Source organism: Aptenodytes forsteri, unplaced genomic scaffold (genome assembly GCF_000699145.1).
Source record: "Aptenodytes forsteri isolate BGI_AS27 unplaced genomic scaffold, ASM69914v1 Scaffold241, whole genome shotgun sequence".
Taxonomy (NCBI): domain Eukaryota; kingdom Metazoa; phylum Chordata; class Aves; order Sphenisciformes; family Spheniscidae; genus Aptenodytes; species Aptenodytes forsteri.
Window position 1 is genome coordinate 4,958,967 of NW_008795252.1, and position 16,547 is coordinate 4,975,513.

The 16,547-nt window shown below is 38.0% G+C and overlaps 1 protein-coding gene across 1 annotated transcript in view; it reads left to right on the forward strand.

Annotated features, from left to right (window-relative positions):
• The window catches only part of PIK3C2G (phosphatidylinositol-4-phosphate 3-kinase catalytic subunit type 2 gamma), a 219,113-nt gene that overhangs the window by 67,145 nt on the left and 135,421 nt on the right, over nt 1–16,547 (forward strand). The window contains exons 12-14 of the mRNA XM_019471996.1: nt 4,517–4,648; nt 13,192–13,306; nt 15,070–15,197. Coding sequence (XP_019327541.1) covers nt 4,517–4,648; nt 13,192–13,306; nt 15,070–15,197 — 375 coding nt within the window. The remainder of the gene's footprint in view (nt 1–4,516; nt 4,649–13,191; nt 13,307–15,069; nt 15,198–16,547) is intronic.

Genomic DNA, 16,547 nt, shown 5'->3' on the forward strand with positions numbered 1-16,547 from the left:
AAGATGTGGACAGGCTGGAGAGGGTCCTGAGAAGGGCCACAAAGATGATCAAAGGACTGGGAAGCCTGCCTTATGAGGAAAGGCTGAGAAGAACTGCGTTTGCTTAGCCTTGAGACAAGAAGGTTTAGGGGAGACCTTATCACCATGTTCCAGTATTTAAAGGGTGGCTACAAAGAAGATGGAGACTCCCTTTTTACAAGGAGTCTGATGGAAAAGATGAGGGGTAATGGCTACAGGTTACTCCTGGGGAGATTCCAATTGGACACAAGAGGAAAAAATTTTACAGTGAGAACAATCAGCCATTGGAATAATCTCCCCAGGGAGATTACCACCACCAGGGAAGCAGTGGATTCCTTAACGTTGGACACTTAAATTTCCGCTGGACAGGGTGCTGGGCCATCTTGTCTAGACCATGCTTTTGCCAAGAAAGGTTGGACCAGATGATCCTCAAGGTCCCTTCCAACCTGGTATTCTATCATTCTCCCTTTCTTTGAGTCACTAAAATGTTCCTGGGTTGGCAGGACAGATTCTACTCAGAAAAGAGATGCTTATAAAGCAGACATTTACTGCAGGACACGAACATGTTGAGATCATGACAATAGATTCTGTTCTTATTCCAAATCTAACACAGCCCTTAACAACAAAATCAAATGTTTTCACATAAAGACAGGAACTGACTACTTTACTTTGTTGTGCTTACCACAGTATGACTTTGGTATATTAATAATATTAGGTAGGATGGTGATGCCAGAAGATCTTTCCTGTATGAAAATATGCATAGGGAAGGAAATGTTTATGTTGGTTTTAATTTATTTTAAATATTAAATACTTGTCACAGTTCTGTAACAAGAAAATGTGTTTTTTGCTATTTGTGCTGCTAAGCCTCTAAGAAAGAATAAACAAACAGCACAAAACCTGGCAGAATAATCAGTATATTCAGAATATTTTGAAATACACAGAGAGAAGGAACAGTAGAGGTGGTGCCATATTACCACTTGAAGGTGCTATGTGCCTAACTGGCATAATTTAAAACATACTCAGGAACAGGCTGGTTTGGCTTTCCTACAATATATACAAGTATATAAACACTAATTAATACTTTTTTTCAAGAATTCAAGCTGGAATTGATTAAAAAATAGAGTATTTTAATGAAGTATTACCGCAATTGTTTTTCTATGTCGTCAAGTGGCACCATTTCCTATGGTAGGAAGTCTGGGTCACTCAAAACTGCAACTAAGCTATGTTCACTCTTAGTTATCTTTTGGCTATAACATCAAAAAGGCAATTTCTTTTTTGTAAAGTTTCTTGCCTTGAGTTACAAAGCGCTACTTTTGTTCTAATCCATATGCTATTTTCAGTTGATCACAGCCATTGAAAATGCATCTGGTAAAAGGTCACCAGGAAGAGCTTCTATTACATTAGGAAGTCAAATATTCTCTATACAGTTAGGGATCAATCAGGCTGAAAAATAAACCTAGCTAATTCAAAATTAGTCCTGATCTTAAATTAGGATTGACTTGAACAAGGCAAAAAAATGGAGAGTAGTGTTTTGATGATTAAGAATCTAGGAAGAGAGTTTTTACCGAAGACAAGACTTGCTTTATTTGCAGATTTTCATGTATTTAGTTTGTGTTTTCAAGTGCTTTAACCAGTTACTATCTGAACTTTATCTTGATAGGTTTTTGAGTTTAAACATGAGCTTCTGTTGAAGTATTTTATTATATTTAGTCTTTCCCAGAATGTTCTTAGGAAAGATGGGAATCATTTGATACCTAAGGAGATTGCCTCGTTTAGTGTTTCTTTTGTTTGTCCTTTAAGAATATAGTTCTTGCTTTAGAACTTATGTGTTATCTTTGAAAAGTGTGATTGTCACCTTGGTGCAGAGTTCGAACAGGCTGATCCTATCTAGCACATAATCAATAAAGTCCAAAAGTTGCCTCCTTATTTTCTCATCAGTTTCATTTTTCAGTGACTGAGTCTTCTTAATTATTTTCTTTCTTTTGTCTTAGCTGGTTGCTTTTAATATATTTATTCCACCATCTCCTCTTTTTCCATCCTCCGTAATTTATGTTAAACCTACAGACACGAAATATGGAATTAACATTAAGCCTACCATTCATCACCTCAGATGCTTTCTTGGCATTGGGTTTCCCTCTTCTCCATATATTGTTTGGCTTGTCTATTTTGTTTATACTCTCTCAGGGCAAAGCCTGGGTTGCCCCAGAGCTCTTCTGTGTTGAGTGCTCTTATGATATTAGGCCCTTGGCCTTTGAAACCAGCTGTATAACTTTATCTAACATCTGTGAATAGCACCTTCTCAGTGAGTACCTTCCCTGTTCTTCTCAACTACTGTTGAAATTGTTCACCCACAGGGTGTCTTATTTCTGGCCACTGTTCCATTTCCTCTTTCTTCTTCTTAGTCATCCATTTGACTCAGCCTCATGCAGTCAAAAAGGATAATACCAACTGGGTAAGCTCAGACATGCATTAATCAAAGTTCTTAAAAGCAATACAGGTGTTCCCCTCTCTGCATATCACATGTCACTGGAAGGGAGATTTTGCTCCTCTTTGGCCCATACTTTAACTCTTGGGATGTCTAACTCTTGTCAAAGTTTCCAGGTTCTTTTCCTACTGTGCTATATATTGTGTCCTAGGGAACCTCTGGCAAGCATTTGCTTTCTGCAGTGAGATTACTGTGAGTTTTTTCATTGCTCCAAGTTCACAAGGAGTGTTAACAAATGTCTATATTAGAAAATGCATGTCTCCTTTTTTTTTTTTTTTTAATTTTTTTCTCTTCACAGCATTAATCTCTTCACAGCATTAACGATGCTTTAAAGTTAAGTGTAACTCTTTGTCAAACAGTTTTATGTAACATGGGCAGAGTTCTTGGCCCGTAAGTGAAAAAGACAGACAAGCTATCTATACCATGTAAACCAGTTCAGTTTCCCAATAATTGTTTCTGACTAATTATGAGTGAGGAAGAGGGCATGAGACAGGGAAAGCAGAGTTGAAAGCTATAAATAGGGACACGTGGGAAGACAGTTGAGAATTGCTTCTCAATTCTATTCATGTTAATTAGAAAGAGTGGGAAATTGCTGTCTTGCTTTGTTATTCAAAGAAAGAGGTGTGGAAATTTGAATAATTTCCAAATGATTAGGACTGATCATCTGAAATTTTGACACTAATGCTAATTTGGAGTACTTTACAATTTCAGCTGAAAACCATCTACTTTCTTTCAGTGGCTCCTCAGTGCGTTGAAGGAAACTTGCCCGAAGCCAATAGAATTTTGATAGATTTGGAACTAGGAGCAAAATCTTATGCTAATTTTACCTTATGCTATTACCTTGTCTTATTTCTGCTACCCATAATCCTTATGTTTTTCAGGCTACTATACTTTTTAAATACTGATTTCTACATTTGCTTACTGCTTAAATTTGACTATACCTTTTTAAAAATGCTGAGTTGCATTGTTCTGCTAGTCTAGACTGAATATCTGAAAATCAAATGGAATCTATATTATATAAATTTATCTTCTAGTTTGTTTTCTTAATCTCAAGTTTATGCAGATCTCTTGTTTTCTTATTGCTTATGTTGTCAACGTGGAATAATTCTTTTAGCCTTTAGCTCCTTACGCTGATTTTGTTTATACAGAAAAATGTAATTACTTTCACTTTCCACTTGAGAAATTTAAGTTTGTGCTGAATATACATGGAAAAAGCTAGAAATGCACCGTCCACCATAAAAGCTCTCTTCAGGAAAAAGAAAATAGACTTGCACATGTCTGGGTAGTTACATGCATGATTTTTCCATACAGCATGAAAGTATCTTATTTATTAGAATTGTTCTAAGTTATGATTTTAAATCAATTCATATAATCTATATGAACAAATTGAGTCACCAACCAAGTTTGCTAATGGTCAACATAAAGTTGAGATGAATATTGATAGATCTGACTTTTCTCACCAAAAAATGTGAATCGCTCATTGCTGTTAAGACAAAATCTGCCTTTAAATTGTGGTTGGGAAATACCACACCACCAAAGCACATCTGAACAAGAGAATGATTATCATACTCTACTCACAAGCAACTTTTAGTTTCTTAAGTAGCTTTCCTCTGAAGACACCCTCTGAAGACGCAAGACAGCAAATAACTATTAGTTTACAATTCACCCTTAGGAGATGCTTATTCTGAAATAGCCCTTCATTGATAAGGTAATTCTAAAGCAAAAGTTTAACTAGGCTTTTCCTGCCTTTGTCAGCTCTAGTGTTTACCACTGAAGTGAATGAGTTTTTATATGCCTCTTCTCAAGTACTATGACCCAAGTTAATGGTTGGCAATACTCATCAATGTGTTGAAGGGATCTCTCAGTTGCATTTTCCTTCAGAGTGCAACTCTTGTAATTTATACCTTGTTATATGTGTTAAGGCATCTAGAAAAATGTAGAAAGAACTCACTTGTGGTAACAATGCTTAATTTTTTTTAACTTTTATTTTTCTCTTTTCTGATTTTCTTTTAGAATCAATTTTCCTCTACGAATAAAGGCTCTTCCGAGGGAAACTATGCTGACAATAAAACTACTTGGAGTAAACAGTGCCTCTAAAAATACAGAAGTGCTTGCTTGGACATGCTCACCATTGTATCCAAAAGAGTAAGTTCAGTTTTGTATGGCAGCTTAAGAAAAGACCATTCTTGAATAGTATTGCACTCAACTTGGGAGAAATATAAAAAACCAGAAATACTCATTTCAGGACCTTGCTGTGATAAGACTGAGGCAGTCACTTACAGTAAACTGCTCTTGATGTGCCAGTAAGAGCCCCATCCGTAAGCTTTTCTTTCTTTCCAATACATTGTTTTTGAACTTGGCTTATGTAACTGTTTAACACTTAAAATAAAGTTCCCTAGGCCTGTTGAAAGGCCTTGCTGTACTCTTTCTTGCTGTAGCTTTCAAAATCCTTCTCAGCATATCTCTTGTTCACAATGGTTGGGGTTTTTTTCAGTCTGCGTTCTGTTCTCACACTCATTCATTCTGCTCAGAGTGGGGCAGTTAGTGATAACCACAATGAGCACCTTTCCCTCTACATACTGTTGTCCCACAAGCGTGGTCTGGTACCCAGTGTGCAATAAGCCAATCTTACACGCAGAGCCGGGATATTTATTTATCTCATGTTTACGCAAAGATGGGTGCTAGGTGGTAATTCCACAAAGCTAGCACACCACACAGAAGAACTATAGCATATTTATATTGTTACATGATTAGCAAAAACCTGCTTGAGTTCATGCTCATTGGTTAGTTATGTTCAAATTAGCCTCGCTTGCCATGTAAATTAGCACACATGCTCCTTGCAGGTGGGGGGGGCAAGTCTTTCCAGTCTTCAGTTGAGTTGGTGGTCGTGATCTCCCCTTGCTGCCTTTACCTTTCCCCTAGTTACTGCAGTTTTTTGCTGACTTTTTGTTTCTTTGGCAATCATCTAGCCTGCGATGCCTTCTATCAGTCTTTTAGTTCTTCTTCAAGGGCACAGTTTTTTTTTGCTGACTTGTTTCTTTGGCAATCATCTAGCCTGCGATGCCTTCTATCAGTCTTTTAGTTCTTCTTCAAGGGCACAGTTGTTTTAAGGCATGCATTGTTTATACAAGGTAATCAGGCTAGTACCACGAAGACTACAGTCTAGGTATTAACCCAAACATATGGCTACAATACCACTTTAGAAGCTTTCTCCTCTTTTTTTAACCTCTTCTTTCTACACAGCACACAGTGTAACAGTGGTTTAAAGATCCTTGTAGCCTTGAATGTCTCTGATGCATAAACAGAGATCTAAGGTAAATTTTCTGCAGTGCCCTAAATATATTTTAGTAGCACTGAGACATCTGAATTTAGATCCAGCCTTTACAATGATACTTAATTTTTATTTAGACTCCATAGCCCCGCATGCCCTTGGGGCAATAGATGGATATGTTCAAGCCCCACAGGTTTCTGCATTAGCATCCCTCTCTAAGCTATAGCTCTTTTCCTCATCTTGAGACATCTTCATCTACTTCTGCATATGGTGGCAATCACCATTTAAAACAAAACAAAACCAAAGAATCTGATTGCATGTATGAATTTACTATGTTTGAAAGACCTTGGGTTCCATTGAACTTTTAAGCTGAGAGGCTGAAAACACTAGAAAATAGGTTGGACTGGGCCAGAGGCTTTTTCCATCTTTTCAGAAGAAAATTCAAGATTACTCTGTTCAGAAAAAGAGAGCATTCTTCTGTGACTTAGTGATTAGAGCACTTAGCTTGAAGGAAGGAAAGAAACATGAATCAAATCTCTGCTCCAAGGACTGCTTGGGCATTTTATTCAATGACTTTTCGTTCATTAAGTTAGTCTGAAGAAGAGCACATCACTCACTCTTCCATTGTGTGTGTCTTTTTAAACAAAACATGCATTATGTTTATTTTGAGTATTTCTAAGATCCTAGTGCTTAGGGTGAAATAGATAGAGAGAATATCTTGGCTGAGAATCTAATTTGAGGTGAAGCGTTAAGGTGTCCTCATCCCCAGCAAGCTGATCTGTGCTGCGTACATGCAGAAGCAGAGCATTAGGCATGATAACTTAATTGGGGAACACTTTGGCATCTTTGGAGGTAAATGGGATACGCGAGAATCCTGTTCTTGAGGACCTGTGAGGTTTTCTTATTTTTCAGTATTCAAGTCCCAAAGGAATGATTTTTGGAAGATCTGAAAGCCCTCAGCTCCCTGTGATGTATATTTTTTAAATGTATGCCATCGGAGCAAGCATGTTGATTTTCATTAGGTAGATCTCCAAGTCACCCAGACAGTTTCGAAAATTTTACTGAAAAATGGCTCCATTCTTTCATGGTACACACAATCAGCACAATGAAGGGGATAGAGGGTTACTTTCCTTTCATCTGCTGTATAACTGTACAGATCATTGCTGAAATGACCCCTCAAAGCAGAAATAAAAGTTGAGTTGCTGGGGAGGAATGATTTAGGAATAGCATGTTCAACACCCCCTAATCTGATAGCTGTGTCGTTTACAATTATAGTAATTACTAACACAAAGAAGCCTAAATGCTTTTTTCCTCTTTTAGCCAACCACAACTCCACAGAATTATTCATTCACCGTGGTTTCAATTGATAGACTGATTTAAAAATAAGGATAGCCCTGAAATTCCTTCTGAAATGTGAAACTTGAAAATATCTGAACATTCACCTAGCCTGCTTTTCCTTTTCTTTGGAAGATCATGAATATTTTTTAGTAGAGTGAACTAGCTCTCAGGGTTACCTACTTAGAAAGTAGCAGGATTAAAACTGTCAGGTGATTCATAATAGGTAATGCTCTCAGTTAGTTGAAGTAATTGAGAAGGAACAGTAGGACTTTGAGAGGCTCCACAAAAAATTTAAAAGTTAATAATTGTTTTTATTTGACTCACCAATTTTGTGGAAAACATTAATAATCTGAGCAATGAACCCAACTTCACTCCCCTCACTGCTGGAATGCAACTAAACTTCAAGACTTATTTCAACAGAGTACTTCTGAACTTGAGAGTATGTACCAAGAAAAGATTTGTACCTGTAGTGTCATGCTAATGTGTCAAGAGTACCTTGTATTATTGCAAAGATTATGGTATTAGGATCTCTAAATGAACAAACTCTGTAAATTTATATAAAGAGATTAAAGAAATCTCTCCAGGAAGTCTTGGACAAAACATTTCTAACTTGGAAAATACCACTTTCTCAAAAGAAAACTTTTCTCAGAGGTGAATTTGAGTTCTAAAATGTATTAACATTCTCATGTCTAGGACTTAATTTATGGTGGAAAGGACAGAAATAAGCTCTCTGAAGAAGCCAGTAGCCCTGAGGTATTTGCCTGGGTCATCAAACATCCTTGTTCAAATCCTTGTCCCAGTTGGTCACTGAGCCATTCTTCTCAGGGTCAGCAAAGATAAGGACAGAGAGTGGTCTCTGTTTCTCTGTACAGATGTTTGTTAATATTTTTTTTTTTTATTAAACACTGGAAAAAGAAAATAAATGTCAAACATTTTAAAAATACAATTCCTCGTTTCTGTTCCATTATATCTTTTTCTGATTAAAAACACAGGAATTCTCTTCAAGCTGGTTGTGGCTTATGTTAAAGAGAGAAGGAAAAAAAAAAAATTATCAGTGTTGGGTTATTCCCAGATATTACTTAGGAATCTTGATCTTTGAGTGACCTAGGGCAAAAGAACACTTTATTTTAAAAGACTCTGAATTTACTCCTCTCTGTAAATTTGCTATCTATTTTCTCTTCCAAAATGGTTATTGTCATTGCATGGTCGCTTCGCTCCTTCATAGTTTAATTCTTTATGTTTAGTTTGAACTGAGGATTAAGAAGAACTGAACTTATTTTAACATATAAAATATACAAATTCCTTTCAACTGTTTCAAGAAGTGTGAAGTTTCTCATGCATTTGGGCAAGACCATGTCAAAGTCCCTTGCCAGATTAAAGGGCTGTAGCTATTTCCCGAGACTTTAACACTCCAGTTCTCCTCTCAAAAAACTAAGCAGAGTGTATGAGAAATATATAAAAAAGTAGAAGCAAAACCCAACTGTTTAAATAAAGCATATTACTTATTATTTAGCATTTCTTATTGCAATCTCTTCTCCATACCTTGCCCATGTTGAAACCACACAATACCTAAAAATGTTCTCAATAATTTGGCCTGTTTAATTTTCTTTTTTTGTTGTTGTTGTTGTTAAAGACTTGTCAGTGAATAGAAGTTTATTAAATTTTGAATTTGCTTAATTGTTGTGGTTTAACCTGGCAGGCAGCTAAACACCACACAGCTGTTTGCTCACTCAACCCCTGCTGTGGGATGGGGAAGAGAATCAGAAGGGGGGTGGGGGGAAGAGTAAAATTTGTGGGTTGAGATAAAGATAGTTTAATAGGACAGAAAAGGATAAAAGAATATACAAAGTAAGTGATGCACAATGCAATTGCTCATCACCTGCCAAACGATGCCCAGTTCCTGATGTTCCTGAGCAGTGGTCACCCCTCCCCCGGCTAATTCCCCCAGTTTATATACTGAGCATGATGTCACATGGTATGGAATATCCCTTTGCCCAGTTTGGGTCAGCTGTCCTGGCTGTGCCCCCTCCCAGCCCCCCGTGCACCTGCAGCCTTCTCAGTGGGTAGAGCATGGGAAGCTGAAAAGTCCTTGACTAGTGTAAGCACTACTTAGCAACAACTAAAACATGGGTGTGTTATCAACATTATTCTCATCCTAAATCCAAAACACAGCACTGTACCAGCTACTAGGAAGAAAATTAACTCTATCCCAGCCAAAACCAGGACATTAATTTACATTATTTCCTGAATTCCAGTAATATCGCTCACTATTCTGACAGTTGTCTTTCAGTGTGCTGATTTATAACATGAGTAGCTGATGGATATACAGGGCAGCCACTATACTCTTTATCAAATGTGTGTTGGGATTACTGCTTATCAACTTTGCATGTTTCTGTACAAATAGTCTCACTCTTCACAAAACTGACTTCCTGCAAATTTTCTTCAAACTTTGCCTAAATGTAGTTGTTTACCTTAAAAAATTATTGTTTGTACAGTTATTTTTTAACTCTGTTTGGCGCAAAAATTAGGAAAGAATCAAGAATATAACTGCAAATTTGTTTTAAAAGTCTGAACTAATGAGAGTTTCATATTTACTGTATTCAGCACCTTCAAATTTCTGGAATTTATTTAAACTAGAAACTGTGGGGATGGAAGATGTGGTTCTTATAAATGTCTGTAGGACATTTAGCATTACTTTGTACTTGAAAATCATCTCTCTAATTTGAATTTTCTAGAATGTTTTATTATTTGTAATTATAATAAAGTAGTTATTTCACAGTATCTTTCCAATGCAGAATTAAGAGTGCTTGGGGTTTTATAGCTTAGCAGCTTTGGATTTCCTTTAAATTTAACCTCAACTCTGAATTTCTGAGGCTTATAATGTCAGGTTTGGGGATAATTACATTATTTTGACACTGTATTTTGTCCTCATTTTCCGGTATATCCAGTCTAAACAGTAACTCTAATGTTATATACATTTGGGAATGAACATGGTAATAATGATTGTTGCTGTCAGCTTGTCCAGTAGGTGAGCCTCCACATCCACATTTCTCATCCTTATCAGGTAGTTGACTTTAGATAGTGGCCCTAAATCAATGCCAATAAGGCCCTTGATGGTGCATCTGTATCAAGAAGTCTTATTAAACACAAGAGGCAGTTCAAAAGTGTTTGCAAGCCCATATGCCAACTTTCCATTCCTTCACATCAGAAAAATGTGTTTGTCTCTTGGGCTGAATAGTTTAGTGATCCAGAGCTAATTAACACATCGGAAATCCATCATTTGGGGCAATTTGGGAGTTGTAATGTCCCCCACAGTGCCCATTCCTCTGACTTCACTGATTCTAACACCACAATTTACTTTGAACTTGTATTTCGAAATCGGACAGAGCAAGCAAAAAAAATTTCCTCTTGCTGGGTGTGGTGAGAGAAGTCTCCCATGTGACTTCAGGATACAAGGTTGATTTTGTTAAGTTAGGGTAACTTGAGCTGTCCTTAAATAGCAGCGTCCTCTTCTGCTGTAATAAGACAGGAAGTTTATTTTAGTGCTGGTAATAAACAATAATAAACAAGAGCTGAGAATCTGTGCAATTCCAGGAGTTTCCATCTGCCATGGTTTTACGTGAACATGTAAATAAATAAATGGCAGTAGGCACAGAGCAGCACTTGTTTATTCACCTTCTGGTGTGCTTGATGCTGAAGTTGCTACATGGAAGCCATTGTCTATGGCTGTGACCATTATAGAGTCTTTACAAAGGCCAGTATCACTACCCTCACCTTACAGATGGGTAAACTGGCAGACAGAATGGGGAGTGACCTGCCTGAGCTCATCAGCAGAACCAGGTAGCAGAGAGAGGTATCTGTCTGTTCAGTAAAGTTTATAGTTATCATGCTCATGATGCTGGCTCCTTCCTTTTCTGGATGGATCATGCACACTCTCCTGCTACTTTCCTTTTTCTAAAAATAATCATGCATCTTTTTACTGTTCCATTCACCCACATAGCCCCTCTTGTTCCATTTGTGTGTCCAAAATCAGACTCAGTCCTGAAGAATGTTAGCTGTGCAGTGCATACAGTGCCCCAAAGATTGCTAGGGAAAGCTGTGCCTCAAAAATACACACCGTATTTCGCAGTTGTCGATGCCTCTTCACATCTTTTTAAAAATGCCTCTTGTATTTACAGACTAGCCTTAGTCCAAAGACTGACTTACTGATGGAAGATACATAAGTTGCTCACTTATTTGTAAATCTTTAAATTAGGCTACTCTATATGCAAGGCATAAATATGTGTCTAGTTTTTACAACTAATTCCTTTTTTTTCTTAGGAGATATCATCTGTATGGATTATTTTTTAAAGCCCTCTATAGTTTTAGAGCACAATATGAAAGTGATTAGCAGGAATGAGAGCTTAAAAGGATAATTTAGTCTTCGCGTTCTTTCAGTTCTCAGCTACTCCTCTACCTTCTAACAAAGTGCCAATTAGTTCAAATTATGATGTAAACCACTGTCCACAAACAAGTGGTTGAAGAGATGCGACTCCTTTATTAAAGGTCATCCGAGTACACATCACAGAAAAACAACTTTGAACCACCATTGATCACTTCCACATTCACATCAGTGACCTCCATGTGAAAGACTTCATATCACACAACTGCTTTCCCCCTCGAGTGCTATCTTTTTCACATCACAGCTCCTTTTTCTGCCTCCATTCACCTGCAAATACACCTACAGCTGCAAAAGAAACTTCAGAAAATGGTTTTGTCTTTAATCTTCCTGAGCTGTGTTCTCACAATAAAATAAACGTTTGCACTAACAACATGAATAGCTTGAGAAGTGAGAAAGAAAAATTAGCCCTGAATTAGGTTTACACTGAGTCTTGACTATAAAAATTACTTTGTGGGAGTTTCTTATTTCTTCTTCAGATGACTTAGCAACAATTTATTTCAGTTTGCAATTCAAAAGGTACTTTTTTACAGCAATGTTGCAAACTCATGCTGGGATCAAAAAGTCCATCTGGGTTCTCTTGTACCTCTAACATCCTCATCTCAGGTAAAAGCTATACACTCAAACCTCATCTACCTGGCTGGCTGTTTCTGTTGCAATGGGTGGAAGAGAATCTAGATCATTCTCTCAGTTGTATTGACTGAGCAGTGCTTGGAACAGTCGTAATAAAAATTATTTGTCCGTAAAAGAAGAGATGTTGAACATAATGGTTAGTGAGATCAGAAATTTGATTAAGATGTGGACAAATTAAAGGGTAAGTCCAGTGTACTGTATCTTCCTTTATTCAAGTACTGCATTCTTAATTCGAGTGGATTGGTTATGATTAGAATTTACACCTGAATTTTCTGATTTTATTCAAGTTCTCTAGACTGAATTGTGTTGTTCTGCCAAAGCATGCTGGTTTTCGTATCTTCAGACCACATGCATGTCTGTTTGTGATAAGACTTTCTTGTACATGTAGTGCTCAGACTGGTACTTCAGACCATAATCTTTCATCTGTCCAAAAACCATATGGAGCACATGCAGTACAAACTATCCTACTCAAACTCCTTTCAGCTCTTTGGAGACTCTGATATCGTACTCATGCCTCCCTGCCATCTACACATAAAATCAGCAAGGATCCTTCATGGTTGCAGTAGGCTGCCATGAGTTTCTTCTTTTTGTGGAGTAAACGTATACTACCCTCCACCTTATATAGTGTGTTGACACTTCACAATCTCTAACGTATTTGTCCTCAAAATTAAATCTTGAGGTAGAAATGTGGTATTATCCTTTTACACCTAGCTTAAATGGCAACCCCTGTCACCAAAGAAGTCAGTGGTGACCTGGAATGTCTTGGCAGCTTGATTTGTGTTATGATCCCTGCAACTGCACAGATACCACTACAACAGTGAGGCCACCAGTGTACAACTTCTACTGATCTAGGCCAGATTTGTACTAGCCACATAAAGATAAAAGGTTTGTTCTCCTTTTGCTTGTCTTTTAAGCTATCCAGTTCCATGTTCTTTGATGTAATTTCAATAAACCCTGTTCACCATGTCTCCAGTACCGATGCAATATTTCTGTCTGTGTGTATTGCAGGCGGCTCATTCACGGAACTGTGCTGCTTAGCATGACTCTGTACAGCACGCTTACAACAACAATGATTACCCCAGGCATCTGCAGTACTGATACACCAAACTCAGTAACATTGCAGGTAAGAAAGCGAGAAAGCAAAGGAAAGGGTTGTTTTCTAACAAAGTGCAAGAAAAAGGATTGTTCCCATAGCTTATCAAGACCACACAAATTAAATATCCTATTTCCATTATAGCTGCTCGAAGAGAGCATATTAATCTTAATGGATGGAAGTCTATACTTCTGCGCAGTGGCAAATATGTATGATACTTTCCACATCAAATACTACCTCTGAGGGCTAGAGAAGGTTTTTGTAGGGTTATTTTTGTTGTTATAATTTTGGTTCCAAAAATACTTTTTACAAAAATCATTTACTTGGTACCTGACTTACAGCTGCCTTTTCAAATCTGAACTTTTTTTCTGAGTACTGTTGAATTGCATGCCATTATAAATGTAACATACAGCTGGCAACTAGACTGAGTAGCATAAAAGATTTGTAAAGGAAGTGGCTACAAGCAAATTGTCAATAGGCATCAGTACAGCTCTCCCTTGATGACTACATGCTGAGCACCCACTCGTTCTGGGCAGAATGGTGCTCCCAGTATTGAAAATGCATTAGGTCTGCATGGTAGTTTTGTCATCTTTCCAGGTTAAATTAGCAGCTGGATACTTCAAAGGCAAAGCCAATTGTTTTCTGTATTAAAAAGCTGAATGACTAATAGCAAATGACATGTAAAAGCAGATAATACAGATAAATGAAGCTGGCCTAAAAATGGCCTATTTTAAATAGACAAGCAAATGGGGATTTTCTAGTCTGAGGAGTTCAGTCAACGACGACACCTTAAAATAGCTCCCCCTATTAATAATAATAGAGGGAATTTGAGACAGTAAATGGCTATTAATTTATAATCTCTCTCTGCTGAAAGAAACGGAACAGGAGGATCTCTCATTCCCCCCTCACCTCATTTTCAGTTATTCCCATGCATGCGACAGTATCACGATTTGTGAACACGCTGGAAATGTCATAAAGATAGCTTTTCTGATGTGACTGACAAGACACATTTTGTAGGGAATAACTTTGTTAACCTTTAGAAGAGTGATGCATATCCAATGCATATATTAAAAAAAGGATATAGATATAGATAAGCAATTATGGTTAATAAACCAAAACAGGATGTGCAAATTGAGCTGAATTTTGAAGAACAACCTGAATTTTCAGCTAAGTCTGTACTCAGATTATCAAGCACCTCAAGCTTCATAATTTTGGTTGAATGTTTTCTTTCTCTGTACCTTAAAAACATTATCCTGAATTTCTGACATTCATACATAAGCGTAAAGAATGAAAAATTTGTAGATGCTGTACAATATATATGAAATTGAACATCCAGAAGTGAAATCAGGAATCTGATTTCCATCTCTTACACTGGCAAACTACATGTCAGAATTATCCCTACTTTTTTAGAAAAAATACCCCAAAAAATCTACATTAATGGAAGCTTTCCATTTAAGAACCATTTTATTAAAAATCAGGAAAGGAGGAAAAAAGGAAAAAATTACTTCAGTTTTGAGTTCATGCAGTTCTAATAAAATTGAAATACTGGGGCTTAAATTCTCCCAGGAAAGTCAGTGACAAAGCTCCCACTGATTTTTGTGGACTGAGTTTAACACCAACATTTTTAAGTAATTTATTACATACAGTCAGCATTGTCAAAGAATTATTCCCTTTTCTTTCTCTCATAGTTTGTATGCTTCCTATACAAATCTAAGATAACATTTATTGACAGTTGTATCTTAGAATACATATTGCTAAAAGAATTTCTGTCTTTTTTTTTTTTTTAAATAAAGATTGACTTTCCAGAAACTAATTTGGAGTTCATTAAACCTGAACCTGAAGAAAGAAGAGGTGGTCTTGAAGAGCCAACCAAAGACTGCCTGAAGCATATTACAAGACTTTCTTGTAATTCTCTCTTGCTGTAAGTTGTACCCAGCTAGCCCTGCTGATTCTTGGCTTGCTGTACTTATCATATTGATCACAATTAAATGTGTCCAATTCTTTACAAACAAAATTTTCCTCTGAAGGAGCCTAGCTTGATTGATTTGAGAAGTAACACAGTAATTTGAGATAGATCACAGTAAAGCCTAAGTCATAGACTCATAGAATGGTTTGAGTTGAAGGGACCTTAAAGATCATCTTGTTCCAACCCCCCTGCCATGGGCAGGGACACCTTCCATGAGACCAGGTTGCTCAAAGCCCCATCCACCCTGGCCTTGAACACTTCCAGGGATGGGGCATCCACAGCTTCTCTGGGCAACCTCTTCCAGTGCCTCACCACCCTCATAGTGAAGAATTTTTTCCTTATATCTAATCTAAATCTACCCTCTTTCAGTTTAAAGCCATTACCCCTTGTCCTATCGCTACATGCCCTTGTAAAAAGTCCCTCTCCAAATTTCCTGTAGGCCCTCTTCAGGTACTGGAAGCCTACTATAAGGTCTTCCCAGAGTCTTCTTTTCTCCAGGCTGAACAACCCCAACTCTCTCAGCCTTTCTTCATAGGAGAGGTGTTCCAGCCCTCTGATCATCTTTGTGGCCCTCCTCAGGATCTGTTCCAACAGGTTCATGTCCTTCTTATGTTGGGGGCTCCAGAGCTGGACGCAGTACTCCAGGTGGAGTCTCACGAGAGTGGAGTAGAGGGGCAGAATCACCTCCCTCGACCTGCTGGTCACATTTCTTTTGATGCAGCCCAGGATACGATTGGCTTTTTGGGCTGCAAGTGTACATTGCTGTGTCATGTTGAGCTTCTTATCAACCAACACCCCTAAGTCCTTCTCCTCAGGGCTGCTCTCACTGTCCATCCAGCCTGTATTTGTGCTTGGGATTGCCCTGACCCATGTGCAGGACCTTGTACTTGGCCTTGTTGAACTTCATGAGGTTCGCATGGGCCCACCTCTCAAGCCTGTCAAAGTCCCTCTGGATGGCATCCCTTCCCTCCAGCGTGTTGACTGTACCACACATCTTGGTGTCATCAGCAAATTTGCTGAGGGTGCACTCAATCCCATTGTCCATGTTGCCGACAAAGATGTTAAACAGCGCCGGCCCCAATACCGACCCCTGATGAACACCACTCGACACTGGTTTCCACTTGGACATCAAGCCGTTGACCGCAACTCTTTGAGCGTGACCATCCAGCCAATTCCTTATCCACTGAGTGGTCCATCCATCAAATCCATGTCTCCAATTTAGAGACGAGGACATCATGCGGACTGTGTCATACGCTTTCCACAAGTCCAGGTAGATGACGTCAGTTGCTCTTCCCTTATCCACCA